General features: G+C 45.7%; 1 protein-coding gene across 1 annotated transcript in view; it reads left to right on the forward strand.

The window, feature by feature from the left end:
- Positions 1-19,909, forward strand: part of LOC144473417 (uncharacterized) — a 139,638-nt gene extending 119,729 nt beyond the window's left edge. The window contains exons 3-5 of the mRNA XM_078187267.1: positions 5,891-5,993; positions 8,894-8,916; positions 19,737-19,909. Coding sequence (XP_078043393.1) covers positions 5,891-5,993; positions 8,894-8,916; positions 19,737-19,909 — 299 coding nt within the window. The remainder of the gene's footprint in view (positions 1-5,890; positions 5,994-8,893; positions 8,917-19,736) is intronic.
- The last annotated feature ends 69 nt before the right edge of the window (positions 19,910-19,978 follow it).

A 19,978-nucleotide genomic window follows, 5' to 3' on the forward strand; every position in this document is an offset into this window, starting at 1 on the left:
TTAATTAGGCGCATGGGGTCAGGGCCACTTGAAATTCAAAAAATAATGGCTTACAGTCTTCAGAGCGTACTAACGCTCTTTCTAGCTTCCCCACTCCCTGTTTTTTTTTTTAAATATTTTTAATGTCACAGTAAGTATTTGTTTCTTAAAGTTAAGTATATTAAAGAACTTTATTAATTACTATAGAAATCCATTAAGTTTTATTCCTTTTTGATACTCCTTTCCCAATGTTTTTTTGGGGTCATTTAAGACCCCATGCGCCTAATTAAGGATTAAGTAACAAGCTTAAAATCATAAATATACCATTTTACTCATTAATATACCTTTTTTGCCATGTATTCAGTGACAATTTCAATTATAGCATATTTGACTTTATTTTAATCGGTAAAACGCTATAGGTAATATATTAACTGTAACATAACTACCAATCGACAGAAAATCTTTTCTGCTTCTCGATGCATCGTCAGCGCGCGAGATTTCTTCCGGAACCGCGAGCCTCAAAATCAATTTATCCGACAGCGCGTGAAGTCAGCGGTCCAAACGGAGCGGCGCGGTAGTGGCACGCAGAGCTCCAGAACGGCGCGAAATCGACAAGCGGGTGGAACCGTTCGGGCACAGCGGCGAGAGCTTGTCCGGCTTTTTCCACGCTCGGCTCGGTTCCCGATCGGGAACCCGAGATGGGGTTCGCGTTCCCCAAAAAATCCCTCTGCTCTCTTTCGGGGCCTCTCTCTCTCTCTCTCTCTGGACGTCGAAACAACATTGTAACCTGACGCACGGAGTTGTTCACGGGCTTCCCAGCGAACAGGGAACGATATGCCTAGGTGGCCGTCCAGCGTGCGCGCGCGCGCGAGAGATGATTGATAACTCTCTTGTAGCGCGTTATCAGCCGTGGCGTGCACGTTGTTATGTTCGCGTCAGGTCCGTGACGCGGATAGACGGCCGGCGATCCTCTCTCCTTTGTCTTTCGGCGTCGTCCGCGCGCGTCGTTTCCTTCTCCATCGGTGACGGCTCGCGCTGGGACCTGTTGCCGTTAATTCGAACTTACGTGACGGCGTGTTAGGATCCTCGTCGTTTTTTCGTCGATTCGCGAGTCGTCCCCTACGGTGTATCCGTCCGGTGTCGTTTAATGGGATGGAAAGAGGGTTTCTAGAGTGTGAAGCATGGGATCTTCGGTGATCGAGCCGGAGAGAAAAGAGAAAAAAGGAAGGCCGTGAAGTCCGCGGAGTCAAGGACTTTCGTGGCAGCTGCTCGTGGCTGAGGGAATCTCAGGAAAGAGGGAAACCTTTTTGTTTTATCGTGTGAATGGATTAGAATTGTAGCGACGTGTATTTATGAAAAATTATGATTTATATGTTGGAACGTAATTTATACATCCTAAAATATTAGAGAAGGAAGTGAGATAAATTATAAATTGTTTTACTATATGTTAACTTGACCCTTTGCACTCGAATGGTGACTTTAAGGCACCGCTGAAATTGTTCTATTACGTATGAAAATAATTTTTATAACATACAAGGTTCAGATTTCAAAAATTGTTGCTATGAGTTACAGGAAACAATTTCACGTGTATAAAATACATTTTGTTCTATAAAATGGAAATACTACGAGCCAGGAAAATTATTACACATTTACAGTCAAAATGGCTTCGGGTGCAAAGGGTTAACTCTGGCGTTTAGATTTTTTAAAATAATTTTCTCCTGAAGACTTAAAGATAAAATTCCATACGCAAGTGTATCTCTATATCTCTATATCTCTATATCTCTATATCTCTATATCTCTATATCTCTATATCTTTATATCTCTATATCTCTATAACTCTATAACTCTATAACTCTATATCTCTATATCTCTATATTTTTATATCTCTATAACTCTATAACTCTATATCTCTATATCTCTATATCATCTCTATATCTCTATATCATCTCTATATCTCTATATCTCTATATCTCTATATCTCTATATCTCTATATCTCTATATCTCTATATCTCTATATCTCTATATCTCTATAACTCTATAATTCTATATCTCTATAACTCTATAACTCTATATCTCTATAACTCTATATCTCTATATCTCTATATCTCTATATCTCTATATCTCTATATCTCTATATCTCTATATCTCTATATCTCTACGTCTCTATATCTCTATATCTCTATATCTCTATATCTCTATAACTCTATAATTCTATATCTCTATAACTCTATAACTCTATATCTCTATAACTCTATATCTCTATATCTCTATATCTCTATATCTCTATATCTCTATATCTCTACGTCTCTATATCTCTATAACTCTATATCTCTCGTCGAATTCGTGAAGCCGAACGAACGCGATCTATTAAAGCAGATAGGATCTGTTAAAGGCAATAGCCCCCGTAACCTAGATGATCCGTCCTCTCCCAATCGCTGATCACTTCCCCGGCTCTGGCCGGGAGTCGGCCACGTAATTCACCCAACTTGTTCGAATGTCGTTCGACCGGGCCGAGAGTGGCCGAGGGACGAACAAAGGGCCCGAGCTGTTGGCGAACAGCTCCGAAACAGCCACGTGAATGGAGCACGACTCTAGGGGCCCGGTTGTCCGATCCCCGCGGACCGCAGTCACGAGCGGGGAGATGCTCTAGCGGTGAATTCTCAGGGTCGAGCGCCGCCGAGACGGGATTACATAGCGCCCCTCTTTCACTCTCGAGCGAACCCTTTCGTGTTCTCTCTGTCGCGAACAATCGGAACATCGGCGGACGGGGCATCGTTTCTGCGCGAGGCGACGAACACAACAAACCGGGTACAATAACGCTTTTAGGGTTATGGAGTCTCTTATGAGTCAATATCGCGGCCGAGGGGTGGACGGGAACTGGTTTGTCGCTGCGCGTGCAAGAAGATTCCCGTGCCTTTTCTGTGACCTAGCTGTACGCTCTGCTTATCTGGATGACTGGGTCATGAATATGTTAGCGTCCTTGCGATGATAAAAATTCGGGGATTTGCGACGGCCGTGTTTAGGGGCGCTGCTGGAAGGGACGAATTGACGCGTGAAGCTGGAGCTGCGAGACCCCTTCTCCTTTCTCCGAAACCCTCGCAGGTTGAACAGAGGCATTCGGATGTAAATGTTTAACGTCACTTTCTTCTTTATAGCTCTTTGTTATCTTGCGAGTCTACAACTCGTTGTACACTTGGTGCAAGGAGCTTCTTTAGGGGGATCAATGGCGATTAGTGTCACTAATAGCGCTATAAGTATTTCTCTTCGCCAAGATAAATCGATGCACCAGATCAGACCTTTTTGCAAATTTGGTTGCAAAATGCAAAAGATCGACAACTGCAAAAACGATTATCAATTTTTTATTTAGAACACCTGAAACGAATTTTATCGTTGAAAAATTGAACGTCGGTTAATAATGATCTACCGTCGATTTAAACAAATTTTTCTAACTGTTACGTCGCCAAATTTGAATTGTCGAAGCTGAGTTTATGAATCTGCAACGTACAAAATTAATGATAATTCGTGACTCGCGGATAGAAACGATATCAGCGGATAACAGAGCGGTTTCGCCGTGGTATACTTCGTGGATATATTTCGTCTCACCTCCGGCTCGAACCAATGATTTTCCGCGCGCTATCGCGCAGATTCCTGTACACGGCCGTTTAACCAGTTCCCTCGGTCCGTTTGCCCCGCGATTCTCACAGTTCTCTCCCGCGCGAGCGACGCTCATTAGCAGGCTGCTTCTGCCGATTCCGCGCGATATCTTAATCCTTTAATGAAACATTTCTAGCTGATTTCTAATTTAGAGGCCCGATCGGGGCCGCGGCTACCCGCAGGAACGGGTCGACGCGGGGGCCAACTTTATCGCCGGCGTGATCGTAAATAGGGGCGAAGGTGTAATTTACTCGGAGCGAATCGTGACGGGAATACGGCGAGCAAATACCTATTTCGACCGAGTTTACTCTGTAAACTATGACAGCGGTAGCCTCATTTTGATTCGCTTCTTGATCTCGCTGGCTCCGATTTCTGGCTTCTACGCCGGTAGCCTAATGGTTTAGCAATTGGAGGATTCGCCGCGAATGTTTTATGATCTTATTTGAAGTTCGAATTGATGCGTGTCGTATTTTATGTCTTCGCAGTTTTACTGATAAAAAGGATTTATTTTTAATCTGAGTGGTAGATTCGACGACGGTTTAAATAATTAGTCACTTTCAATAGCAATTTTAGTGTATATTTATTTTAGTGTATATTATAGTGTATTGCTTTATAGCTTCGCAATTGGACTATCAAGAGTAGAAGAAAGAAATAAAGAAAAACGCATTAGAATTATTTAAAAATATTTTACCTCACTGCAGATCGTTATAAGCGAGATTTCTCTAGCTTTTAACTAGCTATCAAAATTCATTTTATTGAACCATATTCAAAGAAACTAAGCTATGGAATCAATATAAGCTTATTATTTTTACCAAGGTATATAAAGCAGATACTAATGTTAAGATCGCCTTATTATATTTTACATTCTAATGTAAAACTTATGTTTTGCCAATATAGTCATTAATTATGTAATGCCAATATAATTCGATATCAAATATCGAAAACCGATTACTATCGACAAAGAAATAAGTTAAAATCACTGCTCGCGTTTAACCCTTTGCACTCGAAGCCATTTGAACTGCATATCTAAAATAATTTTTCTGGCTTCTAGTATTTCCATTTTATATAAGAAAATTCATTCTATGCTTTAACTATATCTAAGCTTTAGCTATATTTATAGAAATAATTTTTGAACATATTACAAAAATTTTAATGGCGCCGCAGAGTCGCCACCGGAGTGCAAAGGATTAATATTCGTCCAATTTGGCAGCCTCAAAAATAAATAAAAATCGTCCGAGCTTACGAATCGCTGTCAACTCTTCGGGAAAAAGGTAGCACCGCGGGCCGCAGCGCGAGGCAACAAAACCGATGATTTATCGGATTGCTCGGCGATTGTGTTCAGTGCCATAAAGACGGCGAACAAACGCAAAAAAAAGAAAAAAAAGAAAGCGGTGCCCCGTGAAAGCGTGCGGTATTTTTGCCGTGGAAGTCGCGGTATCTCCATTACGTCCACGCGAACGATAATTTCGTGTATCGTTACACGCGAGGTCTCCGCGGGCCCCGGCTGAAAAAAAGTCAACGGGGGGGGGTAGCCGTGGTGGTTTCGGTAGGTGTGCGCCGCAGAAATAATGCCGAGCCGTCGCGTAATAAAGCTGCGGGCGTCCCGCTGCGCTGATACCGGGACGAGGTGAACAAGACCGGGGCCGCGGCCCAATTACCGAGGCGTATTCGCGCGGGGATCCCCGCGCGCGAATCCGAACACGCGACCGGTCCGCGCGGCTAATTTATCCGGGGACCGTTCCCCGGGCGTTCGTCGCAGCGGGTGTGCCGATGGTAACGTTCGGAAGTAGTCCGTTCGCGTTTGCCTGACGTTCGCGCGCGTCCCCGCCGCGTGCGAAATCTTTCATTTTTATTAATTAAGTGCTCGCGCCTATGGGGACCGGGTTATTGAAAAGGTATTTCAGTGCGCGGGAATGCCGCGGGAATACCGGCCCCGCGCGGATTCACGCGATCGTGGTTTTATAGCGTCTTTATTACGTTTACCGTATTTATGTACCGACGCCGTTCGAATATATGTTCGATCGTTCCCGGTATTTACCGAGCGCGCCCGGCGAGCCGCGGCCAAACAAATGGCGACGCGCGCGGCGCGCTGTTTATTGTTTTGTTGCCGCGTCCCGTTTCCCTTTCGCTCGAACTTTTAACGACCCGCCGGCTCGAATAAATTGGTCCGCGGGCGTTTTGTTAACACCTACTGCCCGCTGCGGCCGCTGAACAGACACACTGTATTAATATCACGACTTTCTCCGTTTCTTGCAGAAGCACCTGGTGAGCTGGGCTGGGTGCTCACGCTGGTGATAGTGTCCCTGGTGTCGGCCGGCATCGGCGCCGTGGTCATGGTGACGCTTCTACACTGTCGGAGGTACGTTGGATTTTTAATTTTTATTTTACGCGCCTGTTCGTCGCGGCAGATTAGTTAATTTATCGCTTGCCGTTGACGGATCCACTGGAAACCTGTGCACGGTGGTTTTCTTACTTGAAAGATTAATTCTTGTTAGCCCTGTAAGGAGCTTCCTGCTTCATAGCATATAATATACATAAAATATATATATAGTATATACATAGAGTATAGTAAAATCTGTGAATTATTACAGTACCATATCTATTATTCTTTATTACTACAAATAATTATATCGATTTAGCTTTTCGCGTCGGTGTGATAAGGACCTAAACTAAATTACCACTAAGATAAAAATATTACGGATTATCTTTATCATGTTATTTCTATCCGTAAAAATAAAAAATGTATCACGTAATCCAGGAAATAAATATTAAGAGATAAAGGACGTTCTGTACATTCTCAACAAAATTATTCCAAGATCAAGCAACGACATTTTAGCTGTAAACTAAAAAGACAGGAAAGATATTAGCTTAAAAAATATTCTCAAAAAATATTGATTAAATATGACAAAACAAATATTATACAGTAAATTCTCGATTATCAAAAACGTGGTTGCGTATCTGCTAGTTTTATTAAACATACAAATAGAGACATTTACGAAGCTAACGGTTAACGATAATTAATAACAACGCACCATCTCGATAAGACCATTGAAGGACACCTCCGCAACACGTCCGTCCATGTCCCGTAGAAATTCTCTCGGTTAACGAATTAATCGAACGGCGACCAACTCGGAAGCTCGGCCTACGAACAGATATGCGCAACGATCGATTCCAGTCAGTCGAATTCAATCACCCGCTTCCCCCGGGGGATTTATCGATCACGGAATCTCGAATTGAAATACGAGAGCGCGAGCACCTGCGCGGGGCCTCGGTTTCTACGAGAGATTGCCACTCGAAATCCGTACAAAGGGGAAACGAGGCGGCGATGCGTCTCAGGATACGGATCGGCGATCAGGCAGGCCGATCCGCGAAACGATCGCGGTTTCGCCGACCCGGTCCGGATCGATTCCCTTAAATTGCCGCCTACCCGCAATGCATCAAAATCGAGGCTGTGGCCCCCCTCCCCCCCTCCTCGATCCGTAATAAGGAGGGCGAACCGGTTGCTAACTAGATCGGTCGATTTGAACCCCCCCCCCCGCCCCCCGGTCGTGTGACAGTGCAAAAAACCGCGGCGGGAAACAATGAGCGAAACGGTAGAGTGATGGAAGGAGCGCGGCGGGAAAGACGAGGAAAGAGAGAGAAAAGGATAAAGAAGGTGAGATACGAAGACAAAGAAAGAGAGAGAGAGAAAGACAGAGCGAGAAAAAGACAAAGACAGAGAGAGAAAAAGACAGAGACAGAGAGAGAAAAAGACAAAGAGGTGGAGAGATCCTCGCGGAGGCGCTACAACGAGGGACAGCGAGGCGCAACCACGGCCGACCGTTCGCTCCGGCATGACGAGGAATCGCACGGATCTTTATAGCGATCAACTTCCTCCGACGATCGAGACAAAGACTCGCATTCAGAGGCGCGCGCGCGGTTAACGCGAATTTTTCTCGGGCATCCATATACCGCGTTTGCGATTTTAATGGCCGGTTTACCGCGGTTGCACTCGAGCGACGCCACTTAAGATGATCATCTGCTCGAATTTTTTTCTGAATCCGCGGCCCCCGCAAAAACTGGTTATTGTACCCGCGCATCGTGCCCCGCCGCCTGATAACGCCGTCGAGTGCTTCTGGCTTCTGCGACCGTTACCGATGGCAATTTAGTTTTATCGCCGTTAGGTCCGTCGAACATCGGACACCTAAATGTGTTCGCGATTTTTAGCGACGTGAGAAACTTATCGAACACAGCTCGATTTGTTGCGAATGGAAAAAGTAATGTACAGGGTGGATCAGAATCTGTAGCATAACCGTGCAAAGGATGATTTTATACGATAAAGTAAGAAACACATTTGGTGTAACATTTTTGTTATTCGACACTCTGGTTTCGAGAAAGTTGACTTTAACCTCTTAGCCATGGCTGAATTTTGCGCGAATGAAATTTTTCGTATCTAAATTACTATTTTTCTTAATATACAATTTTTTGGTATAGTTACATATGGCATTAACTATATATATTCTTTTCTTAGTGTATTGTACATATATACTTTAATCGTTTACTTTAATAATTAACCCCTTAACCTACGATTTAGATTCGAAGATGTTGGGCCGAAATCGTATACAAGCTCGCGCAGCGTTCGGGTCATTCGCACGACTTGTGTAACACGCTGATCGGGCTATGCCCGTAATATTTACGTTTGGCCCGACCATCGTACGCGGGCTATGCCCGTAATATTTACGTTTGGTCCGACCATCGTACGCGGGCTCTGCCCGTCATTGTAGGTTAAGGGATTAATAATACAATTGAGTAAAGCACGAAATATCCTCAAAAGCCGCTATAATAGCGCGTCGCGCCTAAGAGGTTAAAATTTCTTTGTCTTTGTCAAAGATTCAGTTGTCTATTCTTCTGGCGTTGGTGTCTTCGCCCAAGACAGTGTTTACAAACATTGACAATAATGGAACCATTCCACTTACTGCATAGCTCGCAGCAATTGATGTTTGTAAACACCGTCAACGGAGTCACGTATCGAAAATCTGCTGAACCATATTCCATGTCATTCCTGTCGCAAGGAAAGTATAATAACGTTTATCCTATGCGTGTAAACTGTACAGTAAACGATTACGTATAGAACGATCTTGCCCTGATCCCGAAATCAGCCGTGAACTCGCGAACGTAATAAAATGGTTAATGGGCTGAAGGGTTTAGCGTTTCCTTCACACCGACAGGTCGACGGTATTTACGGTTTTTCTAATAGATCCATTCATCTTTATGTTACAGGATGAAGAGCGCCGGTGGCAGAGGTAAGAAAATCTCGGCAGATTATTCCAAACCCAAGTGTTCTTGGCGGGGTTCCCCCCCACCTCCGCGTCGCGGTTGTTCCGAATCGCGCTTATTAATACAGCTAATAGGATTATCTTTAAGCTGCTTATCGAGGTTACGGTTAACGTTCGCGTGTACGCGCCGCGGCTATTATTACCGGCCGCTATCGGGACGATTACGTTTTTTGCTCGTTTATATTCGTAGCGCAACGAGATCGCCGGGTCCCGCGCGCAGTCGACTACGGAATTCGCTGTCCGAGAAAATTATCCGGCAAGAAAATTACGGAACGCAATTTAATGCCGCGAGCGCGCGCGCGTTTCCGTCGAGAAAAACAAATTGTACCACGCCTGAAATATTCATTCGGAGCGGTTGTCTCGCGCGGCGTCGATCAATCGAGCGGATTTTTCGGTACGAAAACACAAGAGTCGCGGCCACCGGTCGTACAAGGTATAGTTTGAATGATTACGGTCCAATTACACGAAATTGGCACAATAGGCATGCCAATCGAACCGTGTCGAGATTGTGTAGTCGCGCCACGCTGACAGATCATGTTCGAAATCATTCATAATTACACGGAGAGCCCCTACCGGGATATCGATTCCGTCTATTCTATGGTTCCCTTGCCAGCCCGTTAAAATATGATATCCGCCCCTTAATAATTCCCATTATACCCCCTTTTGTGAATATTCCCTGTAACCTTATCTGTGTGTTCGAAAGGGCTCGTCGCCACGTGTGCCGACACCGTACCGAAAAAGAACTCGAACCTGCCGTGTGCACGCTCTCGTGTTCGCTGCGCGACGATAATGTCGCGGGGGCTTGTTGGACAGTTAATATGCAATGTTTGCGACGTTGTTTTAACACATTCCGTGCCACGTGTGCCATTAGCGGTGCACGCTTAAACGCGTTAAAAAGTTATTTTATAAGAAGTTGGAGTCGAAGAAATAATTTCCACCAAAAGGATGGATCTATAGTAAGTCGGTTTCATGGTTATATTAACAATAATTAATAAATAAATATAATATAATTATTTGTAAAGCTTCGATTGACCGGAATGAAGAGTCGACTAAATACAGCTCGGCACGTGTTAAACAAACTAAAAACAACCAACAGGTAAAACATTTCCAAATATCGTCATTTTAGATTTCGCATCGTCACGTTTCTGATTAATCTTTTGCACTCGACGCCATTTTAAATCTAACTTCGAACTAGTTTTTCTCACCTACAGTATTCTCATTTTATATGACTTACTGCTTTTTCTACTTATAAAACCTAAAACATCTTACGACTAGACTGCGGATATTATGCGTTTGTGGCAGGAATGAGTAATTAAAACATGAAACGATGAAAATATTTTAAAAACGTAAGGACATATGTATATTATTTTAAACTCATATAAATTATTGAGAAAAGGAAGAGATTTCATTTAAAATAAGAATATAAATATATAATAATAAAAAGAGAAAATGATTTACATTCTGCACAAAGATCGACAGTCTACCTATGGCGCGTACAGCAGCGAATAAAAATAAGTTTGACAATGCTAAATTAATTTGAAACATGAACCATTTTTTATTAAAGCCTAAGAGTCGCCACTCGACTGTGAACCTGTCGATTTAATAAATAATTCGAGGAACGTGAAGCTATTAATTACAATATATCAAAAAATATAGCGGTCTATCTCCTGAGACGGTCGTTTCTCTCACGAAATATTCGACTGGAAAAAATCCCGTTCCCCGAATGGACGAGGTGTACAAGGCGAGCACGCATCTGCCGCGCGTTTCACGGCGGAGACGAAGGGGTCCGGTCGGCTAAAAATTCGAGCACCGAGTAGCCAATTAGACCGAGCAACATGTCGCGCCTCACACCTTCCAGCGACCGCGTCCCCTTCGAGTTCCCAGAAACTTAGCAATCGAATCGATCTTATTCCGAAAGGGGAATCGAATAACTCGGCGGCGCCGCGTCTCTCTGTTGCTGCCCGTTTCCTCTTGTCAAGGTCCGCGCACGTATCCGGATGTCGTCGGATCGGCCTGGCCGGGGTACAGCGCGCGCTGGCGTGAGAGAGGGTTCCCCCGGCCAGCCCCCGCCTGTCCGGGGGTCGGAGGGAGAAAGGGAGACACACGGGTGCCACGGCGGGGCCCTCACACAGGCTCTCGCGACGTGCCGCGTCGATCGGTGCAAACGAGAAGCATAGTAGAGCCGAGTGGCGTCGAGTGTCAGCGTCGATTGGAGTTTAATTAGTTCGCATAATGAAAGCCGTTCACGGCGGCGTGTATATATATATATATTCCGGCCGTGCTACCGGCGCGCTTCGTAAAGGGTACCAGGGCGACGCGACGGACAGCCGACATAAAGGACAGTGAAACGCGTCTAATTAACTTTCTGATTTAAAGTCACCCGCGGCACGATACGATCAACGAACCGGCGCGCGGAGCTGCGCCGGGAAACCGGCGGAGAGAAACGAGGAAGAAAAAGAAAGAGAGAGAGAAGGCTCGGTCGTGGACCGGCAAGGGGGGAAGGGCAGGTTACTACCGGGCCGGGGATACAAGGGTCACCCGAATTAATTATCCGACACTCGTTTTACTGAATCACCCTGGACTCACTCGTCGATCTCCACCGATTCACGATTTGCCTCTTAAGTGCCCTTCACACCGGGAACCTCGTGATCGGCCTCGATAGGACCCCGATCGGTCCCCGGCGCCCGAACCTGTCTGCTCGCAGAATGCTCGGGGATTAGATCACCGTCTATTTCCACCCTCCCAATGTTCTATCGAATGGAAATCAATTCTGCGCACAGTCTGATCCCAGCAACCATTTGTGCACCACAATGCAATGTATAACAATGCATCACTGACTCTAATTGTTATACCATATTCTCCAGTAATTTTTACATTATTAAATTAATATATACTAAACCGTTATAGAATCGATAGCAAGTACTATACCTAAGCGAAAAATACCCAAGTTCATGTATCGCGTTGTTCAGAAAATAATTTTGTTCTTTCACGAGAAAATGATAATAAATAATAAAATAAAAATGATAACAAAAATTTTACGACCCTTCTTTGATAGTATTATTTTACTACATAACCTTGATACAACGCCTTTTTTGACAGTATAATTTCTACAGTATTATTTATTCCTGACATATATATGTATGTATATATATATATAATTAAATAAATCGAATGATAATTAAATGAATTAATTTCGCGGTAACATTCCGTTTTCGATTTCCGCGTAGAAACTCGTCACAGAAATAAATGAAACGCGGCGCGACGGATTTTCGAAAATCATCGGGGAAACGAACGAACGAGGAGAAACGATAAATGGAGAAAATTATCCGCTTTAATGACAAACCATCGGTATCTCGCTATAATAGAGAAGATCGTTCCCGGAAGCCGATGCCGCAAGAAGCAGAGACTCACGCTGCCCCGGCGTCAAAGGCTGCGTCGAGCCGCTCGCGCCTGCGCGCGCGCGCCCGCTAGTATCCGGAAGTCCGCACGCCGTCCGTCCAAGTTTCTATCAATTACACGAAAAGCCCCGGTCCCGACGTATTCATCGTCGACGCTTATTTAACCGACGTCTCTATAAACTCTCGCCGGCGAATGAAATTACAGTCGCAGGCACCGTGCCGGTGTAATTGGAATTCAGGCTTACACGGTGCTCGGCGGGGTTCGTTAAACGAGGGACGATGTCGCTTATCGGGAGACGAGCAATTTCATAGCGCGCGATCTCGTCTCGAAGACGAGAATGAAAGAGAGGGAGGAGGGGGAGAGGGAGAGAGGGAGAGGTGGAGAGGGAGAAAAAAGGAACGAGAAAGTAAAGAATCGCGGGAATTAATGAAAGTTCATTCGAAGCTTACAAGCGGCGCGCGAGAGGAATCGGCGCCGCGCGAATACCGGCGGACAAGAGAGGCGTTAATGGACGGCTGAAAGAGGTCGTGTTGCGTGAAACAGAATGAAAAAGAAGAAAAAAAAAAGGGCGAGATGAACGGGGGATAACCGGGGAACACCCGTGCACGGCCGCCGGCTACCCGTGTGCGATCGACGGGACGACACAATGGCGGTTCGAGGGCCGGGCAGAATAGGTGAATCGAATGCGTTAATCGGCTTATCGCGCGTTCCTCGAGACCGATACGCCGAATCAGCTGCTGCGCCCCTGAAAGAGTCGAACGACGTGGATCGCGTGCATCCGCTGAATGCCCGCGTATTCTTCCCCGAGTTTTTACGCGTGCCCGATCGCGCCGTGGTGAAAGGCTCTTAGCGCGCGTCATTTCGGCCAGAAAATGGTATCAATGGGACTCGATTCTCGATTTTTACCTGCCGGGCACCGGTGGCGACCTGCCGTTTATAGATCGCAGACGATCCGAATGGTAGGCGATCGATTCGATACTCACGCTTCGAAATCAGCGCGCATTTTATTGTATTGTGACATCGGTAAGAATTTTAATAAAACGATTTTTCGGTCCCGTTGTTAATTTTTTCTAGTTTTTCGATGCGTATACGAGGTGAATAATAATTAGACTAGTCATCTTTGTGCTCAATAGGATCTTTGAAATTGTTTAAGGAGTTGTACAACAATGTATTTCTCCTTTTAACAGGTTTTAAAACATTGAGAATAATATAATATTTTTTAATTGAATGCATCAAATTCGCAGTCTAAATATAATATAATAACATAAGTAATAATAAAAGTATATAATAAAAGAAACTTGTTCTTTTTTAATACTTGGTAGCCGAGATTTCTCGTTACTTTTTGGGTACGTTCGATAATCAAAAAAACCGTTTCACTACAACAAAATTTACAAGATTGAAATTAAATACTCCCCCTTAACACATTTACTACTTCTTCCAAAATCAAAGATCAACAATTTTCCACCAAATTATCCAAATACCAAAATCTTCCAATCCACAATTCATCAAAAAATTCAAACAGATTCAGCGCAACGAGTTCTTCCAAAATGATTATTTAAAACAAAATCTTAGACACGATCCATTAATCGTGATAAATATCGAGACCATACTGTCAAAATGATCCTCGACGTCTCCCATCGCCGGGAGCGGCTCGAGAGATCGATTTTCAAGAAAACTCAATCGAAACCCCTCATCATCGTCACGGAGAACATCGCGAGTGGCTCCGGACTAACTTCGGGAATTACCGTCGGAGTACGTCTGTCGAGTCCGCCAACGAAAGAATATCCCGGGCGTCCGCGCCTCGGCAACGCGGGTCTATCCCCGGGGAATTCCACAAAAAACGCCGGAGCCGAACGTATAATTTTCTCGCTTCACCGAAAATCGTTCCGACATAACGACATCGAAAAACGAAATCGGGGTCGCCGTGGAATGAGTCCCGGCCCCCGTGGAAACTGAATCCTTCGACGCCGAGGAGGAAGCGAGAGAGACGGACGGAGAGAGAGGCAGAGAGAGAGAGAGAGAGGCAGAGACAGGGGAGAGAGAGAGAGAGAGAGAGAGAGAGAGAGAGAGAGACAGACAGACAGACAGACAGAGGGAAAAAGAGAGAGAAAGGCAGACACAGAGGGAGAAAGAGAGAGAGAGACAAAGACAGAGGGAGAAAGAGAGAGATACAGAGACAGAGACGGAGGGAGAGAAAGAGAGAGAGAGGCAGAGGCAGAGAGAAAGAGAGAGAGAGACAGAGGCAGAGAGAAAGACAGAGATACAGAGACAGAGGGAGAGAAAGAGAGAAAGGCAGAGATACAGAGACAGAGGGAGAGAAAGAGAAAAAGACAGAGAGACAGTGAGTGACAGAGGCAGAGAGGAAGAAGAGCGTGCGCCCCGTGCGCCCCTTGGCCACCCTTTGCCGCCCCGCTGCGCGGGCAGGCCACGATTTTCACGCGTCCGTGTTCCCCGGGCGAACGCATCGGTCGTCCAATTAATATTCGAACCATCTAATCCGGTAAATCACGCGGGTTAACGCGTCCACGGATGGCCGACGCGACGCGACAGCCTGGAAAAGGAACGGATCCTATTACCTCACCTGGTTCGGTAGGTGGGAACTATGGCGTAATCGCGGTGGTACCGCGTGCCACGCTGCGTTTCGTGCGTGGCTTACTCCTACCGTCGTCCGACGACCACGGCCCGTCGACGACGCGACAGATATACGGATGGAATTCCCGTGACAGTTCGCCTCTGTCGAAATATTCAATTACCGATGTCCCCAAAATCGGTCCCCGGAGCATCCAGCTACACGATTCCGTGATTTAGGGGAGTCGCGGTGACAGAACGAAATAACTTTTTAAAATTACACCACATGGCTCGAATTTTTGTCCCGAGGGGTTAGAAAAAATTGAAAAATGCCTTTTCTAAATTTTTTACCGCCGCACATATTCCCGCTTAATACCTTGCCGTACCATTTTCTTTGCGATTGCTATAATGGGAATTTTTTAATCGCCCTGATTTCTTAGAAGAAAAAAGAATTTTATATTTATTGTGTGCTCGCATCTGTTCGAATGTTTAAATATTGGTGACGAGAGAATCAAATTTAATTCCTAGTTAAAGGAGCGAACATTCATACCTAACAGCTTGTTACTAGATATCGTTATCGCGAGTTTCGATTCGTTAGAGTACGGCAAGGGGTTGAAATCTTCAACCTGCTGCTATTGTTAATACGCTCCGTGCCGAACCCTTTCGCTCGACTTTTCTGCTCAGGTCGATGGTTTCTCTAAAGACTGATTATTCTATGTAATCGTTAATTATTTTATAATACACATATAATCGGTGTTAAACGTACTACAAAACATGTCCTTTCAAAACATTATATAAATATATAAGTGCACGTGGCATGGAACGCGTCAAAGAAGGCAGAACATTTCCAACGAATTCATATTCCTCTAAATTATTTTCATATTCCTCTAAATTTTTCCTCTAAAAATATTCCTCTAAATTCCTTAAATTATCGAATTCATATTCCTCTAAATTCCTCTAAATTAACTCATACAATTTTCATCTCGCCAAGGTCCGCAGTCTATTTACAAATGCTTCGTGAAAAGTCATCGCTCTTCATTGTCCAGCGAACTGCGTTGTTCATCGCGTCGCGCATCTAAGCTCGCGCACCGAACAAGGCGAAACACGCGATCGTTCGCTGGTCAATCGACGTGCAAAAGAAAAAGAGACGGCGATCGAAGCGACAGCCAAACGCGCGATTATAAACGGGGTCTGGTCCGGCGGACGTCGCGAATCCGCGTGCCGATAAATCGACATCGTCTTATTTACGATAGCAATAAACGAACGCTAACGCTCGCCCCATCGGAATGTTAAATCGTCGGTCGCCGAAGCGTGTGCGTGCGCGGCCGCGTGCGCGCGCACGCTGCGGGCCCACACGAATGCCGGGGACCCGCGCCCGACGATAAATAACGCGATTACACCACGCTCGTGGACGTAATCGATTGCAGTCGGTCTTCTAAGCGGTCGCGCGCAAATGAAGTCGCGCGACCGTCCGGTCCGGGCTTCATGATCGAGCACCGGTCACGGTCTGAATAGAAGGTTGATTAGGGTCGCGCGAAAGAGGGGGGTTGTAGGGGAAAGGTGTCCCACCGTCGATTGAAATCCGGGAAAGATCGGAAACCGAGTGTAATTGGTCCCGATCTCTCGTGGCTCTCGCGTCCGCGACGCCGGGCAATTATCTCTCGGCTTAACGAGGGACGAATTTTGCTACGGCGCGTCGTCTTTTCATCGCCGCAAAAATGCAGGCCTGTTTCCGGTAATGATTCCGACTCGTTAAGGAACGTCCAGAAAATTATACCCGTTCCGGCAACGAGGAGACGTACGCGTATACAAGCAGGACGCGGAGTTCTGGAACTGGCTTCGAGTATAGCGACGTTGCTCGAACGCGACGCAAATTTCTCGTAAAATAAAAGTACTTATTATGAAACGATTTTCAGGAAGCATAATATTACCGTCGACTATAATTACGATTGTCTGGATGAAATATTTATACCGATCGATTGATGTTTCTGAATGATATAATGAACCTTGAATTATTTATTTAATACGAATAAAAAATAATAAGAGTAAAATGATAAAAAGCGAGCATGCAGCTATTATAGAATATCGTTCTCTTATATATTATAAATTGGGACAATAAAATTGATGTACGCAATATGAGTCAGTATGCTCTTACTTAGAAATAGTCGAATAAACATTTGTTTACTGCCGACTGTTGCATAATAGTATGCGATTGTGCAATTTTATAATTGACGCGTTCACTTTTCGAAATTTTATTTAAATTCACGGTCATGGCGCCTCATTAACGAATCAAGAAACTCTCGCGACGGCGATCTTCTTCCACGGAAACAAAATCTACGATAAATACAACGCGCGCCGAAACGATAACTATCGAGCGCCAAGGAAAGCGAACGATCCGGACAGATTCATGGAAGCCGGACACAGCTTTCCGGACGTCCTTCGAACGGAGAGTTTCTCAAGCTTCGCGCGAAAACCGTGCTCGGGCCCGAGCTCGTCGGTGCCGCTCGCGTCCATTACCCGCGGACGTCTTGCATAGATCCTAATTATGTAAATTGCGGTGTAACGTCTTGTTATAAATACACCGGACGACGACGACGAGGGTCCGAGAGAGCTGAGGAGGGGGGAGAACGGCGGGGCAGGTCTAAGCCGGCAGAATTAAATTTCTCCTCGTGTACGTCATCCCTGCTTTTCATTCCGGGACGTTAGAGCGCATCAGCGATTATCCTCGCGAGCTTCTCGGAAGGCGGAGAAGAAAATAGCGTCTAGACCGGAGCCAGGCCGGGGCCAGGCCGTGTACCGGCCTGCGCGCTGCCTCCTGCCTCTCTGGTGTAAGGGCACCGCCGATAAAACGAGAACCAGTCTCTCTATCTCCCGGCCAAGTGACAGCCGCCAAGCACCGCGTCGTCGTCGTCGTCGCTGCCTCTCGCCGAGCGGAGGACGCGCGACGACGAGCAGAGGACGACGACGACGGACTTGGCGGACGCGACGGAAACACCGGCGTGTGCGGGAACCCCGAGGGAACCCGAACGGACCCGCGAGCGTACGTGCGCGGGTTATGAGCCGCGGCGACCATGTGAACGGGAGACACGCCGCTGCCCATGGGATTCCCATAATCTCGTTGTTTTTTTTTCTCCTTCCAACGCGGCATTGTCGTGCCTACTTACCGGCGCGGCCGGCCCGCGGCGGCCTCTCTGATCTATGAATTCCGAATTCCTTTTTATCTCCCCTCCTCCGCCCTCGCCAGAGATTACTTCCAGCGTCCTCCACCGACCCCCCTCCCTTCTTCCTGCCGCTATTCCGCCCCTGATCTCTCTCTCTCTCTCTCTCTCTCTCTCTCTGTCTCTCTCTCGCTCTTCGTCTCCCGGCTCCTCGTCATCCCCCGAAAATCTGTGCCGCGTTTTCTATGAAACTCCGGTGACGGGTACGATGACGGGCCCACAATAACCGCCATACAGAAAACGACCCCGTTTTTGCCCTTCCTTTTTCATTTCTATCCGCGCCCCCCTCTCTCTCCCTCTCCCCGTCCCTGGCGTGCGGGGCTTATGTCATAATGCGGTGATTCGAATACCTACCCGCGTGCCTCTGTATACTGGGTGTTTTCGAAAGGCAGGTTCCGCGCGGCGTCTCGATCGTTCGGTCTCCACCGGTATTTTCGTTTCTTTAGAAATCGACCGTAGATTATATTTAATAGTCGCGTACCTGGGGCTAGCTTACATTTGGATCCTCGATTGGCAGCACTTTTTCTATCGACGCGCAAAATTATTTGAAAAATATTCGCGTATTTTCTGTGAACTTAAACCCTGAATCATGATTGTTCGTTGTCTCTAGAACGAATCTCGAGTAGTTTCAATTATTATAATGGGATATGATCAACTTGTTAGAGAACGTTTAGCCTCTTGCTGTATCGTTCTCTTCACTTATAATATTAAGAAATGACTAACGAAACACATCTGTATGTTTGGAAACTGTACTGTGATACGCATTATTAAACTTACTATAGAATATATAGTCATTAATATAAAAGAATATAATCATTAATACAGTATAAATAAATCATACAAATATTATTATAAGAATACAGACTAAATAAATTATAAAAATATAATTATAAGAATATAGACCAAATAAATTATAAAAATATAATAAGAAGAATATAGACTAAATAAGTTATGAAAATATAATAATAAGAATATAGTCTAGATAATTTATAAAAATGTAGTCATAAGAATATAGACAAAATAAATTAAAAAAGACATAATTACAGGAATATAAATCGACCAGCTAACTCCAATAAACTTCACTCAAATAACATCTTCATTAAAAATATTATAATAACCCTAATGCACTACGCCGTAAATTGGTTACGAGAATATAATAACATTCGTAACTTCACGGGTCACTCCTAACCTTCTCCATCGCTTTCGAAACTCGTTAAAGCACAGCGAATGGTTAAACCATAAACGGAGGACTCCGATGAAACTAGTCTACAAAGAACGGCAATTAATTTTTTAGTCGTCGCAATGAACGTCGCGGGACAATGTTAGTCCAGGCCCCGACACCCTGTACATACGACAGACCCTGTACGCTACAGGACTACACGGGCGAGCCAGCGAGGTAACAGGATTCTCCGTGCGGGATCACCTGGCACTTCGCGAGCTTCGCCTCGATTTGTGGGCTCTCCGCGAGGGGGCCCCCGCGTCCCCACCGGTGAAACTCGAGCGCAGACTTTCGCGCGCGGATCTCCGCGGCGGATTTTCCGGGGCTGAGAGTTACGTGGGAGATACTGAACCCCCTCCCTTTTTTTGTTTCTGTCCGGACAGGCTGCTGCGGCGTTGGCGTCGAGGACACGAACGGCCAGGATGCCGGCGGCGCGGGTGGAGGAGCTGGGGCTGGCGGCGGTGTGGCTGTCATACCCGATCGGCCACCTCTGGAATTGGACAAGCTGCCGCCTTATCACGACGTCGCGCCTAGTCCTGGTACGTGGGCCAGTTAACCCTTCTTTTTAGTGCCGAGCGAGAAACGAGTACGCGAAAATAGTCGAACGAATTTGACGAAGGAAAAA

Source organism: Augochlora pura, chromosome 7 (genome assembly GCF_028453695.1).
Source record: "Augochlora pura isolate Apur16 chromosome 7, APUR_v2.2.1, whole genome shotgun sequence".
Classification (NCBI taxonomy): domain Eukaryota; kingdom Metazoa; phylum Arthropoda; class Insecta; order Hymenoptera; family Halictidae; genus Augochlora; species Augochlora pura.